The following is a 22471-nucleotide window of genomic DNA, read 5'->3' on the forward strand; positions in this document are numbered from 1 at the left end:
CGGCTTTGTGTGATGTGAAGCCCCCGACAAGTTAAGATGTTTGAGTTGTTGTTAATGAAGACCCCGCATTCGGGTGACGCCAAGACTCTGTGAGAGTAGTGTTGAATAACTGTTTTTTGTCAATAAAGGCTGAATGGCAGCCCTGTGGCTCAGAGAGAGGTGTGAGGGGGGGTGAAGGACAAAAACGCCGTTTGTCACTCGCCACTCACAGGTGAGGTCCCATTTACAGATGGGGAAACTGAGGCCCAGAGAGGTCACACCACAGCAACACTGTACCCAGGCGTCTGATGCCAGGTTCCCATTGGAGTTTGTCATTATTGGGAAAATTAGCATAGCCATCATTCACTGGCCCTCAGTGTCAGGCTTTTGGCAGGCATCCCTCAGGCAGGGATGTGAACTCCATTTACTGCTGAGAAAGCAGAGGCTCAGATCAGCCGAGGAGGTAGGACTGAGGCCGTGTGTGCCAGACTCCAGAGCTAGAGCTCAGTGGCGCTGCCTCTGGTGCATTCCTGGGGTCAGAGAAGGTAACAAGGTGGGAGCAGGTGCACCCTTTTCAGCACCAGGCCCTCCTTCAATCCTCGTTACGACCCTGCCAGGCATGGCTTCGTCACTGCACCCATTTTGCAGATGAAGAAACTGAGGCTCAGGGAAATAAAGGAATGTCTTGCCATCCAAGATAACAGCAGAAGGGTGCATTAATTAGGAGTCGGTCTAGCTCTTTAGCCCTCCTGGGGAGTGGCTTGCAGCCTCACTGGGGACACCAGTCCGTGCATGTGTGACAATTAGCAGGAAAGGAAGGGTAGGAGGATGATGATGGGGAAGGGCGGACGGGCCCCACCTCAGTGGAAACCAAGCAGATGACAGGGAGAGACTCCCTCCATGGCTTGGCTCCAGGGTGGCCCTGTGACCCAAGCCTGGCCAATGAGTGCATCACTGCCCCCACCGCCCTCTGACTGGTTGGGGTTGGAATGACCCAGGCCGTGTCGGTCACAGCAAATGGGCATCACCTGGGGACTTTGCAGAAGCTACAGGACAGGGCCGCCACACTGGAGGGTGAAGCTTCGTATGCACAGAATCAAGGCAAAAAGGTCACAAGCTCTCAGCCAGAGCCCCAGTCACATCCCGAGCGTTACCCGTGCAGGGGCCGAGCTGACCCCGGGAGAAGGCTCAAAGGAGAGACAGGAGGAATGAGGCTTCGTGGAGGCTCTTTCTGCAATCGGTCAACTCCGGAGAAAAATACTCATCATTGGCCACCCTTTGAGCACCAGCTGCGTGCTGCACTGAGCTAAACACCAGGAAGCCGCTCCTGACTAGTCCAGCTCAACCACCCACCGAGGCAGGAGATGGCCCCGTTTCCCAGATGAGAAAACAGAGACTCAGCTCGTGATCCTGCAGCTTCTCTTCTCCCTCCAGGAGAAATCACCCACGCTCTAACCGCACAAAGAGCAACGCGACCGGCCCACACGTACGGGGCTTACTCTGTGCTCCGTGCACTGCGACACGGCCTATTTCATTTATCCTGATCTCTGGGGGGTGGAGGGGTAGTTGCCGTCCCCCCGGGAGGTGGAATAGTGGCTCCCCGGTGGTGGCCACGTCCTAATCCTGTGACTTGGTTATGTTACGCAAGGGCAACGAAGGGAGCAGGCGGGATTAAGGTTGTGTATCAGCTGCCCTGAATCTAGGGAGAGTCTCCTGGATTATCCAGGTTAGCCCTGTTGTAATCACAGGATCCTGAGACGTGACGGAGGGAGGCTCGGTGTCAGCTCTGAAGAGCCCACCTTGCTGGCTCTGACAATGGGACGGGGCCTCTAGACACTGGCAAACACGAGAAAATGGGCTTTCCCTCGGAGCCTCCCAAAAGGGCCACAGGCCTCACAACACCCTGATTCTAGCCCAGCGAGACCCGTTTCAGACTTCCGATCTCCAGAACCGCAAGAGATCACGTTTGTGTGGTTTTGAAGCTGCTAAGCTTGTGCTAATTGTGACAGCCGCCGCAGGAAACAAACAGCCCATTTCACAGAAGAGGAAACTGAGGCTCAGAGAGGCGGAGCCCGCTTACCTGTGATTAGTCAGGGCGGGAGCTGGGACTCCAAGGGCGCTCTGCTCCCCGCGCCGGCCCCGTATCCATCTCCCGGGGCTCAGCTCTGCTGGCATCAGCCGCTTGCTGGCCGGAAGTGGGGCCGCAACTGTGGGTTCGACCCCAGGTCTGCCGATGTCCCGGCCCTTCCCGTGGCATCGCCCTGCCTCGCGGAGTGTTTGCTCCTGAAGGGCGGCTGGTGGAGGCTCGGAGAGAGGGAGAGAAGGAACGGACACAAGACGTAGGAGAGGAGATGAGGAAGCAGGTGTTGCCTCCTCTGGACGATGCCGGTTCCTCCTCTGGGTGCGAATGCGGAGCCTCCCATCCCCGGGGTCTCAGCACCCCCACCTCCAGTCCAGGGGTAGCAGGCGGAAGACCAAACTGGCGGACGGCAGGGCAGCCCAGGCAGGAGCCGCTGGGTGGGCGGGGGAAGCAGGATGCACAGGGAAGGAAAATTTAAAGGCGCACAAGGGCGAGGCTGCATGTGCCCCGCCACCCTGTGGGAGGGATGCAAGCGAAAAGTTCAACGACTTCTGAGCTAAAACTGCTTCTAGGCTTGACCTGTAAGGACGGCTGCTATAGAAACGAACCAAAAAGCCGGTACGTGTTGGGGAGGATATGGAGAAACCAGAATCCTCATGCCCTGTCGGTGGGAATGTAGGACGGTGTAGACCCTGCAGAAAACAGTACCACGTCTTCTCCAAAAGTGAAGCATAGAATTGCCGTTTGGTCCACAATTCCACGTCTGGGCATCTACCCCCAATTGAAGTGAAAGGAGGGACTTGGAGAAATCTTGGCACGCCCATGCTCACAGCAGCATTATTCCCAAAAGCCAAAAGGTGGAAGCAACCTAAGTGACCATCGATGGATGGACGGATAAACGGAATGTGGGCGCTATGGTCTGAATGTCTGTGTTCGGCCACACCCCCCCTTCATTAGTTGAAATCCTAATGCCCACGTGATGGCATCAGGAGGTGGGGCCTCCAGGAGGTACTTAGGTCACGAAGGTGGAACCTTCATGAATGCGATTCATGCTCTTATAAGAGGCCCTGGAGAGCTCCCTGCCCTTTCTGTCAGGGGAGGACACAGCAAGAAGTTTGCAACCAGAAGAGGCCCCTCGCCTGGCCGTGGTGTCACCCTGATCTTGGATTTCCAGCCTCCAGAACCGTAAGCGATGAAATTCTGTTATTTATAAGTTATAAGCCCCCGAGTCTGTGGTACTTTGTTGCAGCAGCTTGAACGGACGAAGACAGACAGTAGTGTATATGTTCAATGGGACGTTACCCAGCCTTGAAAAGGATGGACATTCGGACACGTGCCGTAACAGGGATGAACCTTGTGGAGATTATGCTGAGTGAAAGAAGCCAGCCACCAAAAGGCTAACAGTGCATGATTCCACTCGTAGGAGGTACCCAGAGTCGGCAGATTCATGGAGACAGAGAGGAGCTGGTGGTCGCCGGGGCTGGGGGAAGGGGGCAGAGGGGGTGTGTAATGGGCAAGGAGTTCCAGTCTGAGATGAGAATGTTGTGGAGACGGATGGTGGTGCCGGTTGCTCAACAGCATGGATGTACGTAACAAAATGGTGAATCTTATGTATATCTTACACTAATAAAAAAATGAAAAATGAAACATCCTAGATTCTTGGCCTGTGTTCCTTGCACACGGAGCTGCTCAGAGCTACACGTGGGTCAGAATATCACAAGATACAGATCATCATTGAAAGTGGCCTTTCCCCTCACCTTCCAGAAGGGGACCACCTCTCTGCCGGTAAGACTGCTCTCCAAAATCCCTCCTCCGCTCAGTAGCCAGAGGGATTCAGGGATCCCTAGGTATACATTTCATTTTCAAATCCACATTTCATATATATATGAGCATGCAAGAGAAGAAACACAGAAGCTGAGGGACCACAGGGAACGGGCTCCCAACCCATTGGGGAGGTGGTCAGGGAGATCTACCTGGAGGAAGCACCATTTGAGTTGGGTTTTGAGGGATGAGTAGGAGTCAGCTAGGCAAAGGCCAAAGGGGAAGGAGTGTTTCTCACAAGAGAAATAGTCTGTGCTCATCTGAAGGTGAACTGACAAGTTTGGTCTGGTGCGTGAGGATGACAAGTCTGTAGGAAAGGTGGGCAAGCTGGGTGTGGCTCATGCCAGTCCATATAGGATCAAGTGAGAACTCTTCCCTGGGAGCACTTGGAACAGTGAAGGGGCATTTTGGGGTCGACTATCGGCAGAAAGCCTTGGCGTGGCTTGGGCATCAGCTGCTATAGCAACTACAGCTGTGCCCAGGAAGGTCTCCTTGTAGTTAACCACTTGCAATTTCTACCTTTGGACATCAGCTCCCGAGGGCGGGAGTGTCTGTCTTGCTCATGGCCGTGCCCCCTCACACAGTGCTTGGCACGTAGTACGCGCTCAATAAATAGTTAGTGAAAATGATTGGCACAGACAGGCTTGTGCACTGGGAGGCCGGAGCCCCCCTCCCTAGCCACGCGGTTGGCCACCTCATCTCAACACACCTCTGTTGTTCTCAACGTGCTCTCACCTGCAGAGGAGCTCAGGATGTGATTTATTTTTTTTAAAGGTTTTATTTGAGAGAGTGAGCAAGAGAGAGAGAGCACAAGCTGAGGGGTGAGGTGGGGAGGGGCAGAGGGAGAAGCAGACTCCCCACTGAGCAGGGAGCCCAACGGGGGTCTTGGTCCCAGGACCCTGAGATCATGAGCTGAGCCGAAGGCAGATGCCTAACCGACTGAGCCACCCAGGCGCCCCTCAGGATGTGATTTAAAGAAAAAAACGCATTTTGAACAATATACTAATGTCTGCAATTCACTCTGAAATAGGTCCAAATAAGAAAATGGATTGACAGATTGAGAGAGGGATGGAGAGATGGAGAGATAGGCAGTAAGCAAGGACAAGCACAAGAAAACATCAAGGACAGCAGTGAGTACTGGATGATTAGGGGTCTGCGGCTGAGAATTTGACTTTTTGGTGTTTGGAGATTTTTCATAACAAAGTGGCGGGGGAAGAATGACTCTGGGCTAAAAGGCCAACTGACTTTTGGAGCTGGAGAACTAGATGGGGAAGGCAAACCAAGGGGCAGAAGTTGGGATGCCGTTTGGCAGCACCCCACATTTGTGATTTGGACAAGCTGTACGCACAAGGACACAGGGCTCATTGAGGTGATTTTGTGGGGCGGGGTGGGGGGGCTCCAGAATCTGCTGATCCAGGGAGGGAGAGACTTCAGTGAATGGAGAGGGTAGCTGGCCTCCAGCAGAGGCCTGGCCCAGGAGGTGCCAGGTTCTTGATGAGGATCCAAGTGATGACGTTGGTTGGATTAGCCAGGGGGCGGAGTGGGGCAGGTCTAGATGGTGTCCTCACGTTTCAGGATGTAACCTCTGCAAAGGTTCAGGATTTCTGGGAAAGCCAGAAGCCTAGCAAGATTGAGTCTGGCTCAGCCTGGGGGCCTGGCCCCAACTCTCACCAGCTGTGTGACCTCAGGCAAGTCTGTTCATCTCTGAGCCGGCGTTTTCTTGTCTATAGAAGTGAGGATAGAGGGTAGCATGGACTTCAGGGGCTCCCGAGGATCGCATGGGATGAAGTCAGGGCGCCACACACAGCCAGTGGCCATCACCCTGAGCATCTGGTCTGGACCCAAGCTGCCCACCGAGGCCTCTGTCCACACTCGGTGGTATGACTTCCTTGGAGGCGGCTGCACAAAGTCCCCCAAGGAGGGAAGTCAGCCTGATCAGGCAAAGGACTTGCAGCTGAGCTGATTGCCAATGCGCTAAACTCAGCATCATCAGCCGGCAGACAGCGACATGCGCTCATTTTTGAAATCCCGCTGAAAAGACCAAGTCCACCTGTGGTCTTCGGGATACAAACTCCTATCAGAGCTTTGTCTTCCTCGGATGGGGGCTTGCTCAAGATTTCAGCCCATGTAGGAGGCTGGTGAGCTGCGGCGGAATCACCCAGGGAGGCGGCCTGCCTTTTCTGGTCCCGAGAATAAGTCAAGGCCAAAGGGCTTCCTTTAAAAAATACTTTATTCCACACACCTCCTGGTGGGTTCCCCCACCCACCCTTCCTGGGTAGCAGCTAGTCATCGACTTCTCTTTCCCTCCAAAACCACAGGAGCCTCCCGCACTGGGAAACATTCAGGTCCCAATGCAGCACGGAGGTCTGCTCCCTCCCACAACGGGCCGCAGGATGGGGCAACAGCTCACTCATCTTTCTCCCACCCTCACTGCCGCCAGGACACTTTGCTTTGCCAGGGCTGTCATTGGCTGATGGCCCAACTGTATTTTGTCAACTCAGGCATCCTCAAGCATCCTGGCTTGCGGGGGCTTCCCTGGGCATCCTCGCTGGCCTCCGAACGGGTCCGGCATGACACGTGGTGTCCTCAGACAAACTGCCCGTCCCGGCATTGGGGGGGGGGGGGGGGGGGGACGGCCGACTGCCCCCATTACTGGCACCGGGGGACCGAGGGACGGGGCCAGGAGGATAGCAGGTCTGACGTGGGGCAGCCTTCAGAGCCCAGTGCTGGAGTGCATGTCACAGAGGTCTCCCTGAGCAAATCGGTGCGGCCCTCGTGGTCCAGTCCTTGAACATCCACAGCTCTGCCCTTTGGGGCTGGATCCGTCCACAGACATTGAGGCACCAGGTGAGTGACAGCAGAGGGGCTCTCCAGGGAGGGCCGTGGCAATCACAGCAGTGACACTCATGGCCGGGTGGCGGTTTTCCTTCTGCCTCTGTACTCTCCGACTGCCACGAGGGTGCATGCAGGGGGAGGGAAGGGACCGGCGGAGGGCTAGGAGCCACGCGGCAGCCGGGCAATTCTGCCCATTTACTGTCTCTCTCTCAAAAACAAAATCTCTAAGCATGGCCTACCAATGAGACGTTCCTGGCGACTCTCTAGGGGCCACTTGGTGAACAAGATACCATTTTATTCTCCTAAAAAATCATTCAAACCCTTTCCCGGGTGACTCGACAGCATCCGAATAAGCATCATTACAAAAATAGGGTTTTTGTTTTGTTTTTTTTCGTCTTGTCTCTACTTCTTTCCTTGGCCTATTTATTCTGCTGAAATATAGAAGATGTTTCCATCAAGAGTTGGTCTCAAGAGTAAAAAAATAAAAGATTCCATGATCGGATACAAAACAAGCCTGCAGGAACACCTGGGTCCCGCACGCCAGGCACCGGAAAGCAAAAGGAAACCGGGGTGTTTGGGCTCAGGTTGATTCGGTGATGCAGCAAAATGTGGTGTCTCAAGACACCAGAACAAACTTCCCAGCAATGGACAGGAAGCTATTTCTGTTTGGAAGGGGACACTCCTGAGCCTTTTATTGAGACAGGAGTGAGTGGGAGGCCAGCAGCCCTGCAGAAATGCCCAGGATTTTTTTTTTTTTTAAAGCAAACCCCCAAGGTCCTGATGAGGCCTGCGGTAGGTGGGTCAGCATGGTTTCTCTTGCCCGTGGTCCTGCAAGTGGCGAGGTGGTGGGGGTCAGGTGGAGGCTGGGCTGTCCACAGTGGACAGGAGGTGAAGGACTTGGGCCCGCTCGGCTGGGCTGACGTGCTGGCTCATGTACACAATGCAGTCCCTGGCCACTTCAGGGTTGTCCTGCACCAGGCTGCGGTGGGAAGGGAGAGAGGGCTGGGGTCATTCCTGCCACTCAGCTCAGTGGGCCCTAGGGCAGGTCCCAAGAATCCCTGCACGGGGCCCGTGTCATGTTCCCGTGTGCGTGACAACCCAGAGCTCCCAAATCTCTTTGTGCTGTGGCCACCACGGGGGTGATGGTCCCGTGTGGCGGGAGGGCACACCACCTGGGGATGAGAACACCTCAGAGGACGGTGGACCCCGTCAGCCACTAGCTGTGTGACTGGACAGACAGCACGTCCCCGGAACCTCAGCATCATTCCCCAAATGGGGTCCCACGGGATCACCTAACCCACCTCACAGGGGACCCCGTCGGAATTGGGTGAGCAAATCCTTGGGGAAGGCTGATACCAAATGGGAGGCAGCAGCCGACAGCCTAGCGGGAAGGAATGTGGGTTCTCACAAATGCACTCTAGTTGGGGCGCCTGGGGGGCTCAGTCAGTGAAGCGGCTGCCTTCGGCTTCGGTCACGATCCTGGGGTTCTGGGATCGAGTCCACCATCGGGCTCCCTGCTTGGCGGGGGATCTGCTTCTCCCTCTCCCAATCCCCTCTGTTTGTGCATGCTCTCTAATAAATAAATAAAATCTTAAAAAAAAAAAAAGTGCTCTAGCTGTGACCTTGGGATGAGTCGCCCCATAGATTCCAGCAAGGAATACAGGCCTGAGCCTGAGGCCTGGGGACCACGCAGCCACTCTGGAGTCATGCGGCTGGAGGAAAATCCTGGCTCCCGCACTTGCCAAGAAGTCCAAGGGATGGGCAGGGGGGCGGGGTGGCCACTCACCCTCTGATGGCCTTGAGGACGGAGTCTCGCTTCAAGCACTTGATGTTCTCGCAGATGGTGGAGCGCAGGCCGTCCCCCGCCTGCCAATGCTCTTCCAGCCACTGTACCACCACCTGGTTGTTGTCCCACAGGTAGGCCTGGGGGAGGGGAGAGATGGACCCCACGCCCAGCAGTCTAGCTAGCCTCTGGCCCCCCGCGGCCCCTGCCCCGTCTCCACCCCGTCTCCACCCCAGGCCCACCTTGACGGCCCCCTCGGTCTCCACGAACCACCGGCGCAGCATGGACTGGATGTGCACGTGGCTCAGCTCGCTGCTGGCCTGCAGGATCTCCTGCTTGACCTGGTCCTCCAGCAGGAGACGGCGCAGGCGCCAGTACAAGAAGGTCCGTGAGGTCCTCCACTCCAGGATGTCCTGCGGATGAGCCCCAGGCCTGAGCCCTCCGGGAGGGCAGGGGGAGATGCACGGCACCGTTGGGGCTGGGCCCCGCACAAGGTGCAGGCTCTCCGATCGTTCCCATCTTACAGACCAGGCAGCTAAGGTTTTGGGGGGAGGTGGCAGAGGGGAGATGCCACCAGAACCCGACACTGGCTTACCAGAGGCATGCAGGGCTTAGGCTGTCTGGGGAGGGGAGCACCACACACAGGCTGGTAGGCTGACTCTAGGATAGCCTCTTGGGGGTGGCGCGATGGGGCGGGGCTTGGGACCGGCAGTGCTGGGTGAGTGCAGGGCAGGACCAACCAGTCCCAAATGTGGCCCAGCAGTTACAGACACACACACAGAGGTCAGACCGGTGGTTCCCAAACCTTGCTGCCTGTTGGAATCTCCTGGGGATTCGAAACCCTACTGATGCCAGGCTCCCCCCGCCCCACCTCATTTCATTAGTCTGGAGAGCCACCTGAGCCCTGAGATTTTTTTTTTTTATAGCTCCCCAGGTGATTCTAACATGTGGCGTTCCCGCCCAGATCGCCTCCTGTTTGGAAGCCAGGTGACCTTAGGATGGCCCACTCATGCCCTGCCCCACAGCCGCAGGCTCTTACAGCGATGGCACCCTTCTCCAGCATGCAGATGGGCCTGTCGTGTAGGTCGGCGAACTGCACTGCCACCTGGTGGTAGATGGGCAGCAGCAGATCCTCCCGGGCCTTCAGCTGGCCCTCCAGGTCCTTGCGGTCCATGTCGGACAGCTCCGACATTCCTGTGGGCAAGGGCACAAACCAGGCTTTGCAGCAGAGGCCCACCACACTTGAATTCCGATCGTACCCCCCAATCCAGCTGCTCCTGCCATCTCAGGGAGGCACTCACAACGGAGAGACAGCATTGAGCCTGTGACTCTGCATGTGCCCCTTTAATCAGAAAGAACCACTGTGCTTTGCATATTGCAAAAGATAAGAAGGAAAGATTATAAACTCTGCCAATTTCACACCTTAGATGAAATAGACAAATTCTTTGAGCTCTGCCGAGAGGAAACAGATAGCCTCAATAGTCCTATATAGAATAAAGAGGAATTTGTAGCTAGAAACCTCCTACTGAAGATTTAAAGAAATAATGCCAGTTCAAAATCAGAAAATGAGAACACTTCACAACTCATTCTAAGAGATTGGCATTACCCTGATACCAAACCAAAGAAATTACACACACACACACACAGATAAATCTTGTGAAGAGCACAGTTATAAAGATATTGCCATCCAATATGGACTTTTTTTTAAGAGAGTGAGAGAGCGAATGAGTTGGGGAGGAAGGGCAGAGGGAGAGGGAGAGAGAGAATCTCAAGTAGGCTCCGCAGTCAGGCTCCACAGTCAGATGTGGGACTCGATCTCACAACACTGAGATCAGGACCTGAGCCCAAATCAAGAGTCAGACGATGAACTGACTGAGCCACCCAGGTGCCCCCAATATGGGCTTTTAAAGAGAATTACATCTAAGGTTACAAGTGAAACAAAGCTATCACTCAAACAAAACTAGTAAAATATTTTGTCTGATGGAAAATTCTAAAAAGACATCTTGCTGTGAAAATGCTGATCTCCTTTACTGGCCCCAAATACTTCCATTTTTATATTTTGTATGTGTTGAGAAATACATACACTAAGGCATTAAACATTTTTTCTTAGCATTAAAGGGGTTGATTTTGCTACACGAGAACACTGAAAACATCTCACCATTTTTGTAGGTATGTTTCGGGATGTTTCACTTTGTTTTTACCAAACTAGAAACCTCTAGTAGTAAGCAGGCTGGGCTTCTCTTGCCCTCTGAGAGATGGTGCACTTCCAACCCTCTTACCAAGCTGTTCCACGAGCTTCTTGTAAACTGGGTCAATCCTTCTCATGGTCTTTATCAGATCTTTCTTTCGGTACTTAATCTCCACTGTTCCCTCCGGCTCCAGAATATTTGCCCTGAAAAAAGAAGAGGCAGGGGTGGAGATGTAGGAGATGCTCCCCAACAAGGGGGTGGAGGCAGGAGAGCCAGGAAATCTGGGTTGTGACTTCTTAGCTCTTTGACGGACTCACTCTGTGACTTGGGCAAGTCAGAGGTCATCTGCTTCTATATCCATAAAATGAGGGGCTGAGTCCACATTTTAAAATCAAGTTTTCTGAGCTCTGGAAGGCCCTTTCAGCTCTGAGAGCATATGACTTTCTCCAGAACAGCCTAGCCCTCCTGCTCTTCAGCCACAGTCCTTTATGACTCTCCTAATGTCTGTTCCCCCTGGGCCACGGTACTGTTTCTGATCTCCTTAAAGCTCATGGAGTCACAATATAGAGCTCCACATGGTCCAGTAGGAGCTGGCCTCCCATTTCAAGCCTCTCACTCACCCTTCAGACTGCCCCCCATCCTTTGATAGCTTGGAAGCCCTGAGGAATACTCCATGGAGCTCTGAGCTTCCTGGTGGCCAGAGTGAAAAGTTCATGATGACCCCATTCGAGGCTGCTTGTGTCCTGAATATTCCTGGAGGTCTGACCTCAACAGCCCCCCATGAGAGTCTAGATGCACTGAAGGCAGGACACGTTTGGCTCATTTGCACATCACAATGTTTTATCATAATGCCTGGCACATAGTAGGTGCTCAATAAATCTTCACTGAATGAATGAACAAATGAATGAATGAATGAATTACAGGAGCAGAGGAAGCCTCTATCTTAGACAGAACTACTCCTGAGGTCTTTACATCCTATACACCATAGAGCAGAGTCTTCACTTGAAAGTCATTCAAACACTGTGTGGCAAGTTTTACTGTCATTATTCTTTCTGTAAACATTCCTGGGATGAATTCCTCCTCAAAAAAGCACCAAGGTTTCTTTCCCCTGAAGAACTGGTATCCTTTCATGCAAATATCGGTTCAGCCACTATTTTCTTTTTTTTTTCTTTAAGATTGTGTTTATTTATTTAACAGAGAGAGACACAGCAAGAGAGGGAACGCAAGCAGGGGGAGTGGGAGAGGGAGAAGCAGGCTTCCCGCGGAGCAGGGAGCCCGATGTGGGGCTAGATCCCAGGACCCTGGGATCATGACCTGAGCTGAAGGCAGACGCTTAACGACTGAGCCACCCAGGCACCCCCAACCACTATTTTCCAACCACCCCCTAGCAATCAGGCATGGTGCCAGGCCCTGGGTTATAAAACTGAATAAAGCACGGCCCCTACAGGAACTCGTAGCTTTGGGAGAGAATCAGAGTCCAGGGGGAAGCAGATGACGGGTTTTATTTCCCTTTTCATCCTGGCTGCCAGGAACCTCAAGTGCTTTCCATCTTTCCTGATTTTTTGATTGCAAACTTCCTTGGGAAGCAGGTGAATATAAGTCATGAAAGAACAAACAACAGTTCTTCTGCCGTCTCCGGCTCCAGCCACTAACTCTACTGAGAAAAATCGTTTGTTTTAAGATTTTATTTATTTATTTGAGAGAGAGAACAGAAGTGGGCAAAGGGGCAGAGGGAGAAACAGACTCCCCGCGGAGCAGGGAGCCCGATGCGGGACTCGATCCGCAGGACTCTGGTATCACGACCTGAGCTGAAGGCAGACGCTTCACCGACTAAGCCACCCCGGCGCCCCCTTTCCTGAGAAAATCTACTTGTGCACTGGATGCTAGTTTCAGATTGGTAAAACTGGAGGCTCTCCATCCTTCAGAAACTCAGAATGCCAGGCGCCTGGGTGGCTCAGTCGGTGAAGAGTCTGCCTTCGGCTCAGGTCATGATCCCAGGGTCCTGGGGTCGAGCCCCATGTTAGGCTCCCTGCTCCGCGGGGAGTCTGCGTCTCCCTCTCCCTCTGCCCCTCCCCCCCGCTCGTGCTCTCTCTCTCTCTCAAATAAATAAAAATCTTAAAAAAAAGAAAACAAAAGAACTTCAATGCCCTGGCAATCCCTGGCCAGCAGCTTAAAGATGACAACGGGCTTTCAGGTCTGGGGGGGGGAGAACAAGCCAAGGCTCAGCCAGGCTGAGGGTGACACACCCACCTGCTCTCCTTGTCTGCGTACAGTTCTATGCACAGGGGGTTGATGGAGGAGTCCATGACCACCCAGGAGCCCCCCCGGAGCTCCGCGTAGGGTGGGATGTAGGTCAGGATGGGCTGTTTGTACTGCCTGAGGCTGTCCACGATGTAGGCTCCAAACTTTAGCATCTGGTCGTACATGTCTGCAAAACAAAGCAGTCACCTGCTGAGGAGGCCGCAGGCCCCAGCACCTGTCCGCATGCCAAGCCCGCAGCGCTCATCGTCCTGGGCATCCTGAGGAAGTGTTCAGCCGGGGTGCTTGGTGGCACCATGGAAAGAGCTCCGGGCTGGGAGTCAGGAGTGAGCCCAGGTACAGATGGCACCCTGACTGTCCATGTGACTTGGACATGTCACTCTCCCTGCCTGGGGCCTCAGTGTCCCCATCTGTAAAAGGAGGTGTAGGGCCATCCCAAGGATTCCTTCCAGTTCTGACTCTGGGATGCCCTTGCTGGTGACTGACCCCCCGCCCCCGGCCTTGTCCTGCTGGTTCCAGCACACAGACACCCTACCCAGCAATAACACAGGTCCTTGCCTCCTGCCCACACACAGTATGGCCCTTATTTTCCACCAAGACAGGGCCCTCCAAGTACCAGGCACCTTACATGGTTACAATGCAACAATAAAATCGGGCATCATCACATCAAGAGCTAACACCACGTACCAGCGATCAGCTCATCAAATCCTCACCTTGCACCTCTTGGGTTGGTCTTATTCTTAGCCCCTTCACAGGAGGGAAGTTCCCAGGGCCGCCCTCCTGGCCCTGCCCCTCACAGTGTGACCTCTGGAAAGTCACACCGGGAACCCTCAGTTCCTCATCTGTAAAATGGGAAGATGTGACCTCAACTGCTCCCGTCCTCAGGGCCATGGGGGTCTCAGCTAAGAGGATGACGGAGCCATCCAGAGGAGAACCGTAGCACCACCTTGAGGGGGCTTCCCTGCCCGGGGTGCTGACCCCGTAGCTTTAGGACACCCAGAGGAGAGGCAGCCTTACCTTTCATGCCACCGGAGAACCCCCTCCAGTTGGCAAAGATCATCAGCGGCAACTTCTCTCGGTTGAAATCGTTGATGGCCTGGGCCGTCTTGTAGGCCGAGTCTGGGAGCCACACCTGGCCCGCCTGCTGGATTATCTGAAACACAGAGTGGCCTGGATCAGACTCCTCTGTGCAAGAGCAGTAAGAGGACATGGGGACAGCCATCTGAGCCACACCCTAGAGGGCAAGCAATCTGATCTGTGTTGGCACCTACACCAGAGCCATGGGCTCACAGGGAGGGCCCAAAGCTCGTCTGCTAGGGGCCCTGCTTGCCTCCACGGGCTGCAGGTCCCTTCGGCCTCATTTTCAGGCTCAAAGGGGTGCCAAGTGCCAAGCTAGTCCCGGCCGCACCGAGTCCTAGGACCCACCCTCTGCCTTCTGAGCTCCTCCCAGTATGTGCCATGGCCCACCCTAGACACAGTGACAGGGATGGAGGCGGAAGGCAGGGAGGATTCCCAGGGACTGGTCACCCTCTGAAGAAGAAGAAAAACCGTGTGGGACCATTTTTGCCTCCCACAGAAACCGTGCTGGAGAAATGCGCCCCCATGGCCAAGGGCTGGCCCCAGACCCTAGCATGCGACCACCCAGGACTCACTCTTGGTGGCTAAGCCAGCTGAAAGAGCAGTCCCCAATTCCCAGCCCCCTCACCTTGGCCTCTGAATCCAGGTTGGCAGGGTCCGCAGGCACCACCACCTCCACGGTCCGCGTCTCCACGGCAATCACTCCAACAGGGATCCCCCCTAGCCTGCGAGGCGGGCACGGGTCAGCCAGGCTGGGTCAGCCAGGCGACACCCGCCTCCCCGCTGTGGATTCAGCGGTAGATGGGTCCTCCCAGCCCCGGCTGACATTCTGTGGGCATCCTGGGTACACGAGCACTCACGGCGGGGACGGGGGCACACAGAACACAGCACGGTTTTTACTCTGGCGGGTCATCTTCTTGGAGGGCATTCATTGGGAAGACTCCAAGCAATAAGAGCCTCCTCACAAGCGGGCGGGCTGGAAAGGTGCTATCGGCGCCCCTCTTGGGGCACCAGGTGTCGTGGTGATGGGGACGGTGGGGCCAGTGCAGGGACGGGAGCAGCGCCGTCCACTAGAACTTCCCGCGATGCTGCGCGCTCTGTCTTGTGCCATCCAGAACAGCAGCTGTGATGAGCCACTTCCTGTGGATGCTGAGCATCGGAAACGTGGCAAGTGCAGTGGAGGAACGGGACCTCTTTCAACGGTGGCCAGCAGCTCCCACATGGGGACGGGGCGCATCTAGGCACCGAGGCACGTTTGGAAAGGATTGAGGGATGCTGAGCCTGAAGGAGCCTCTGCTCAGGGGGATTCTATGACAACAGTGATTGTCACTGCTTGTTACCTTGCTATGGGGCCGGCCCTGTGCTGGGCACGACCCTGGGTTACTCTTGTTTACGCTCTCAATGACCCTACGAGGCAGGTGGAGGGAAAGTCTTTAAAGAAAGGAAGGGCGGGGCGCCTGGGTGGCTCAGTTGGTTAAGCGACTGCCTTCGGCTCAGGTCATGATCCTGGAGTCCCAGGATCGAGTCCCGCATCGGGCTCCCTGCTCGGCAGGGAGTCTGCTTCTCCCTCTGACCCTCCTCCCTCTCATGTGCTCTCTCTCTCTCATTCTCTCTGTCTCAAATAAATAAAAAAAATTAAAAAAAAAATCTTTTAAAGAAAGGAAGGGCTTCCGTGTGGAAGGGGGAGCCGATCTCATTTCAGGTTTTAAAAAAAATGTTTTTAAAATAAAACATTTATGGAAAAGTGAACCAGCTATTAATATGAGGCTTAGTATTTAGTATTTTAATACTTACTTATTGCCCAGGAGAGAAATAATAGCAACAACAAAGAGAGTACTAGCAGGTGCTACCACTTACGGAGCATTTATGATTTTTTTTTTAAAGTAGGTTCCACGCCTGGCATGGAGCCCAATATGGGGCTTGAACTTGCGACCCTGAGATCAAGACCTGAGTGGAGATCGAGAGCTGGATGCTTCACCGACCGAGTCACCCAGGCGCCTGCGTTTATGATATTGTAAGTGCTTAACATACATCATCACAACAGTCCTCTGGGGGTAGGATTATCCTCCCCATCTTGCAGATGAGCATGTGGAGGCCCAGAGAGGGTGAGTGATACAGCTGGGCTTGACCTCAGATCTGACTCCAGAGCCGAACCCGTAGCAACTACATAGTGCCGGGAATCTGAATGGTAAATTATAAGGACACTGCTTTGGGCTCCACATAGGAAGGATCTTGCAGGGAGCGGGACGTGTCTGGAAAGTTGAGGACTACACCACTGAGGAATGAGCTGCTCAGTTCTGGGAGCATTCAAGCATTTAAGCCATCCACCAGCTGCGTAGACAAGGGGGTTTCTGACCATGGCCCTCCTGAAATGGAATTCATAGTTGGCAGCGTCTGTGCAATTTTCTGGTGGGAGCATCCGGAGCCCTTCTGATTCCTAAAGGGACCCATGGCCCCCGTGGCTAGGGATCCCTGCCCCAGGGGCAGACACTAGGGGCCAGGGTGCTGGCCCTCAGCAACAAGCTGGCTGAGATGCCTACTAAGGCCATGGAAAATCCAGACTTTATGAAGAAGTTCATCATCCAGAAAACGATCCCCCAGATTGGTTGTTCTTTCAGAAAATCCCAAGGCCAGAAGGAAAGTGCTCTTGGGGGTCACCCGAGAGGAAAGGACCCCTGGCCTAGTGCCCGGGAATCCCGATACCCGGGGAGGCCAGGTGAGTGCAGGCTGCCCCGTCCTCAACGTTACCTTGCCCGTCCTGTCACCACGGTCTGGGCCCAAGGTGCCATGATTTCTTTGAAACTGCCATGGTCAAAGAAGCCACTCTGCCAGGATCCCTTCAGAGCTGTGGACAGGAGCACATAAGCCCAGGCTAAGGGGTTGGGTTGATGAGGGTCTCTGGGTCTGCACGGTGGGACAGACAACCTGGCCTTGACGCCCAAACACCTGTTTCTCCAGAAAACCATACAGATCCCAACCCCATCAAAAAACAAAACAAAACAACAACAAAAAAATCCCCCAAAAAACAGGGCTGCAGGAAATAGGCTAAGTCAGGAATTCAGCCCACTTGGAACATCGAACTCCATCAGCTCCTGTCAATGTCAAACACACGGAGATCCTAATCCCAAGGATGAGCCCAAGAAGCAAAGACAGTTGACAGGACACCTTCAAAAGGTGGGATTTGGGGAAGGGACTACCTGCCCTGAAAACCTCATCCTCAACATGCCAGATGCAGCCTTACAACATTTAACTGGGGGGCGGCGGGGCGCTGTCTCCTTCCAAAAGAGAGAGATGGAGACAGAGAAAAGGAGGGGAGGAGGGAGGACAGGATGATGTCAGCTGCAGCCATCCCCGGACAGGAAGCAGTGGCGTGTCCATCACAGGGTTCGGGCAAGGAGAAAGGAGCCAGGTGACAGGAGGGTCCCGAGCTGCCGGGGAGGGAAGCTGGGTGCCTGAACCCCAACAGCCCGACTCCAGTGTCTGCCTGGGGGCTGGCCTGACTTGATGGAGAAAATGGTCAGAAACAAGTTCGATATTTTATAATCAGGTTAAAGCTGCCCCCCTCGGTGCTCACAGGCAAGAAAGCCCAAGAGAAACACAAGACGGGCAAGCAGGCTGAGGGGCCTCCTGAGCCACGCAGCCGGCTGGACGGCCAGGCCGGTTTCTGACAGTGGCAGCATCTGAAATTACAGACCGGGGATTATGGGAACGGGGGCAGCTCAGCTTTCCTGTTCTGTCCTGGCTGCTCAGAATGTAACCATACGCCTCCCGGAGACAAACTGGCCCCTTTCAGAGAGAGGGAGGGACAGAGAGAATGTGTGTGTGCAAGCGGGAGTGTGCCCATCTCTACGTGTATGAAGAGGCGAGGTCGTCCGTCCCGGGTGAACCCCTGGAGGGCTACCTTAGTAAGGAGAGCCAAACAGAGAGCCAGAAAGAAAGAGGGAGAAGGGGGAGTAGTCTTCTCTTGGACACTCTGATGTCTGTATTGTCCACTCTGTAACCATGGGGCGGTTTGGGGGAGGGAGGCCATGCGCTGTGTCGCACTCCCCCTCCATCTACCAGCCCCAGAAACCAGAGGCTGTTTCCACCTCTTCTTGGTTAACAGCTCAGGAGAAGCACAGAGGAAAAAACCCCGCTCCCTCTGCTCCCTGCACATGGGATCTCAGGCGCACCCCTCTGGGACATGTGGCCCAGGATCCCTGCTTCTCTCTGAGTGTTCCTTTGTCCCAGGTGCAGGAAAGAAACCCAAGAGCCAGGTCTCAGGCAAAGCACTTTAGAACTTACTGGGGTGAGGCCTTCCTGCAAGCAGCCACCGGGGGTCATAGGGAGCCCTGGTCGGGAAGAATCCAACTTCTCTGTCAATGGGGTCCGTGGGTGTGATGATGGGGAGTGGGCTGTGATTATCCTAGAAAAGGAAACCAACTCTGTCTCCTTGTGCTTGTCAGTGATGCCTGCGATCTGCTTCTCTCCTCCAACCACGATTATGCCTGGTTACGCAGCAGAGCCCAGGCCGAACTAGCCAGTCATTACCAGGATGAGTAGCATTTGGTGCCAGGCTCTCAACATCATTGCCCTGAATCATGAGGGTAACAGCCTGGGGTATGTGCTCTTGTGATTCCCATTTCACCGATGAGGAAACTGAGGCTCAGAAAGATTAAGAGACTGGCCCAAGGTCTCCCTGCTAGGGAGGAGGGAGCCAGGAAGCAAATCCAGCCTGGCTGCAAAGCTCCAGGAGTCTCTATTGTTCAGTGTTATGTCTTCTGATGAGAGGCAACGCCATCCCTTTCCAAAGACATCCTTACAGTGGCATTAAAAAAAAAAAAAAAAGCGAACAACAGCCAGTACAGGGCTGGGTGTCAGAGAGGGAAGGAGGGAGGAGTAAAGAAAAATTAACCCTCGCCACAGTGACAGAGCTCCCTGTTTGCCAAACTCCCATGTTACCCAGCAAATGAACCTGATCACAACGTCTTCCCGACTCGAAGCCGCAGGGGGGTACCGCACCTTTGGCATGTAGGACAGCCACTCCAGGATGGTGTAAACGCCCTCGAAGTCATCTGGCACGGTGATGTGGGACACGCCGTTGTAATGCATGATCTGCACGCCGCCCAGCTGGTTGTTGGAGGTGTAAACCTCTCTGCCTAGGACCTGCTTTGACATGGCCTGCTTAGCAAGGGGCCCCCTCCAGCTCAGGCCCCTCCCATCCGTTTGGAAATCATCTCCCTCTGTGGTCCTCCACCTGCACACTGCAATGACCTGGGAGCTCTCAAAAGTCCTGCTGCCCAGGCTGCACCCAGATCCATTACAGCAGAATCTTTGGGGCTGGGGCACGGCATCAGTATTTTTTCCTTCAATTCCTAGGTAATTCCAACGTGCAGCCCAATGTGACAGCCAGCGCGCCCACCAGATGACTTTGGTCTTCTCAAAAAAAGAAACCCCACCCCGTGTTTCTGATTCGGCAGGTTGGCACCGAGGCCTGAGAATCTGCATTCCTAACAGGTTCCCCGGTGAGGCTGATGCTGCTGGTCCGGGGAGCAGACTTTGCGAACTTCAGTGGGATTCTAGCAGACATTGTATCACAGAGGCTTTATGGCCACAGGGGCGTATGTTTTAATACAGTGAAAACAGTAGAATACCAAACTCTACATTTACCCGGAGTCAGGTAGGGAGAAGACAAGAAGGAAATACAGCAAAATTTTAGTAGGAGCCAAATTACAGGGGGCGGGGCGGGGGGGGGGGCGCGTCTCTTTCCAGTTTTCTGCAATATGTAATGCCATGTTAATAATTTTTAAACACTTAAATGTCAGTACACAAGAGAGTTCTACCGCAAGAGCCTAATATATTTTTTTTAATTTTTTTGGCTCAGGGCGCCTGGGTGGCTCAGTCGATTAAGCGGCTGCTTTTGGCTCAGGTCATGAGCCCAGGGTCCTGGGATCGAGGCCCGCGTCAGGCTCCTTGCTTAGCAGGGTGTCTGCTTCTCCCTCTCCCTCTGTCCCTCCCCCTGCTAGGGCTCGCTCTCTCTCTCTCTCTCTCTCAAATAAATAAAATCTTGAAAAAAATAAAATAATTTTTTTCGGCTCAGAAGACACTCAGATAAGTGCACATTGGAAAAAGAGCTAGAAGACGTCAGTAGGAAGGACACTGGTTTCATCCTGAGAAAACTGCCCCATCAGGGGACATGGGAATGTTAGACTGAGTCCCAGCCCCCCCCCCCGGCGGCCCCCTTCCCACCCCCCGCCCCAAGCTCCTCCGCGGTCACCTTGTTGAGAGCACCAGCTCCCGTCAGGATGATGTGAGAGTTTTCCACCTGGATCACTCGCTGGCCCAGCCTCACCAAGTAGGCCCCGATCCCCACGGCTCGGCAGGTCACCTGCAGAGACAGGGGCCCCTTTGAATTCCCGAGGCAGACCAGGAACCCACGGGGCATGTGGAAGCTACAGTCGGGCCACCGGCAACCTGACTGGTGACCAACCACCACGGGCACAAGCCAGGTCTTCGGGCTCACCGGACCCTGGCTTCCAGAAAGAATGTGGTGAACAAAGAAGAGTGTGGTGAGGACAGACAACAGACACAGAATGTTCTGGTTCTTGCTTCATCCAAGGCCTAGCTCTTTTTTTTTTTTTTTTTTAAGATTTTTTTATTTATTTGCTAGAGAGGGAATGAGAGACAGAGAGCATGAGAGGGAGGAGGATCAGAGGTAGAAGCAGGCTTCCCGCCGAGCAGGGAGCCCGATGCGGGACTCGATCCCGGGACTCCAAGATCATGACCTGAGCTGAAGGTAGTCGCTTAACCAACTGAGCCACCCAGGCGCCCCCAAGGCCTAGCTCTTATATGTAGCTCTTCTGAGCCACGGCGGCCTCTCACACAACCAAAGGACATCTAGGAGCTGGGGCAAAACGTGAAATTGGAGTAAGGTCGCTACCGAGGTAAGGGCACTGCGCCAATGTCAACGTCTTGGTCTTGCTAATGTACTGTGGTTACGTAGGATGCCGTCATGGGGGAAGCTGAGTGAGGGGGACAGGGGACCTCTCTACACTGTCTTGTAACTTCTGGTGGGTCTTAAACTATTTCAAAATTATATATATGTACCATATATATAATTATATATGATACAGATAAAACATCTATTTTGGAATAAATAAAAATAAACATGTTTATAGATATTAAAATAAAAATATGATTTTTGGAATATAAAAAATATACAATATATAAATTATTTATATATATATCTAAAGGTATATATTTTTTATTTTGAAATATATATAAGTGATATCTAGAAAACAAGCCTAAGGAAGACACCCATGGCCAGCATTTTCCACCTCGGAAACTGATGATCCAACACTGAATGTAAAGATAAGGTCTCGAGGGCGCCTGGGTGGCTCAGTTGGTTAAGCGACTGCCTTCGGCTCAGGTCATGATCCTGGAGTCCCTGGATCGAGTCCCGCATCGGGCTCCCTGCTCAGCAGGGAGTCTGCTTCTCCCTCTGACCCTCCCCCATCTCATGTGCTCTCTCTCTCATTCTCTCTCTCTCAAATAAATAAATAAAATCTTAAAAAAAAAAAAAAAGATAAGGTCTCGAATGACAGTCTACCATGAAAGGGTAGTAGTACGACTAGAAACAGCAAATATTTCTGAAAAGGCCAAGGGAGGGAGGGGGGAGATATTCCTTTAGTACCAATTAAAATCAGATAAAAATTCTGCTAAATACTCAGTTCTTTTTTTTTTTTAATTTAAATTCTAGTTAGTTAACATATAGTGCAATGTTGGTTTCCGGAGTAGAATTCAGTGATTCATCACTTACATACAACACCCAGTGCTCATCGTAACAAGTGCCCTCTGTAATCCCCATCCCCCATCTAGCCCATCCCCCACCCACTTCCCTCCATCAACTCTCAGTTTGTTCTCTATCATTAAGAGTCTCTATGGTTTGTTTCCCTGTCTCTTCTTTTTCTTTTCCCCCTTCCCATATGTTCATCTGTTTTCTTTCTTAAATTACACGAGTGAGATCATATGGTATTTTTCTTTCTCTAACTTATTTCGCTTAGCATTATACTCTCTGGCTCCATCCATGTCATTGCAAATGGCAAGATTCTTTTTGATGGCTGAGTAATATTCCATTGTATAAATACACCACATCTTCTTTATCCACTTATCAGTCAATGCACATTTGGGCTCTTTCCATAGCTTGACTATTGTTGATAATGCTGCTATAAACATTGGGTGCATGTGCCCCTTCGAATCTGTATTTTTGTCTTCTTTGGGTAAATACCTTGTAATGCAGTTGCTGGGTCATAGGGTAGCTCTAGTTTTAACTTTTTGAGGAACCTCCAAACTTCTGCAGAGTGGCTGCACCAGTTTGCATTCCCACCAACAGTGCAAGAGGGTCCCCCTTTCTCCACATCCTCGCCAACACCTGTTCCTTGTGTTGATTTTAGCCCTCCTGACAGGTGT

At 53.3% G+C, this 22471-nt stretch overlaps 2 protein-coding genes across 5 annotated transcripts in view; both read right to left on the reverse strand.

Annotated features, from left to right (window-relative positions):
* MYO1H (myosin IH) overlaps positions 1 to 3647 on the reverse strand; it is a 138746-nt gene extending 135099 nt beyond the window's left edge. Inside the window, exon 1 of the mRNA XM_035017195.1 lies at positions 2060 to 3647. The gene's annotated coding sequence lies outside the window, so the exon portion shown is untranslated. The remainder of the gene's footprint in view (positions 1 to 2059) is intronic.
* A 1226-nt stretch (positions 3648 to 4873) lies between these two features.
* Positions 4874 to 22471, reverse strand: part of ACACB (acetyl-CoA carboxylase beta) — a 123827-nt gene continuing 106229 nt past the window's right edge. For all 4 annotated transcript variants that reach the window (XM_035017198.1, XM_035017196.1, XM_035017197.1 and 1 more), the window contains 12 exons: positions 20280 to 20390; positions 19025 to 19168; positions 18308 to 18428; positions 16772 to 16868; positions 14652 to 14748; positions 13964 to 14099; positions 12938 to 13115; positions 10778 to 10890; positions 9538 to 9692; positions 8741 to 8911; positions 8502 to 8638; positions 4874 to 7694 (listed from right to left, as the gene is read on the reverse strand). In XM_035017198.1, the coding sequence (XP_034873089.1) occupies positions 7568 to 7694; positions 8502 to 8638; positions 8741 to 8911; positions 9538 to 9692; positions 10778 to 10890; positions 12938 to 13115; positions 13964 to 14099; positions 14652 to 14748; positions 16772 to 16868; positions 18308 to 18428; positions 19025 to 19168; positions 20280 to 20390 (1587 nt within the window). In that variant the 3' untranslated portion in view covers positions 4874 to 7567. The remainder of the gene's footprint in view (positions 7695 to 8501; positions 8639 to 8740; positions 8912 to 9537; positions 9693 to 10777; positions 10891 to 12937; positions 13116 to 13963; positions 14100 to 14651; positions 14749 to 16771; positions 16869 to 18307; positions 18429 to 19024; positions 19169 to 20279; positions 20391 to 22471) is intronic.

This window comes from Mirounga leonina, unplaced genomic scaffold (genome assembly GCF_011800145.1).
Source record: "Mirounga leonina isolate KUSES-001 unplaced genomic scaffold, KU_Mleo_1.0 Mir_171, whole genome shotgun sequence".
Classification (NCBI taxonomy): Eukaryota; Metazoa; Chordata; class Mammalia; order Carnivora; family Phocidae; genus Mirounga; species Mirounga leonina.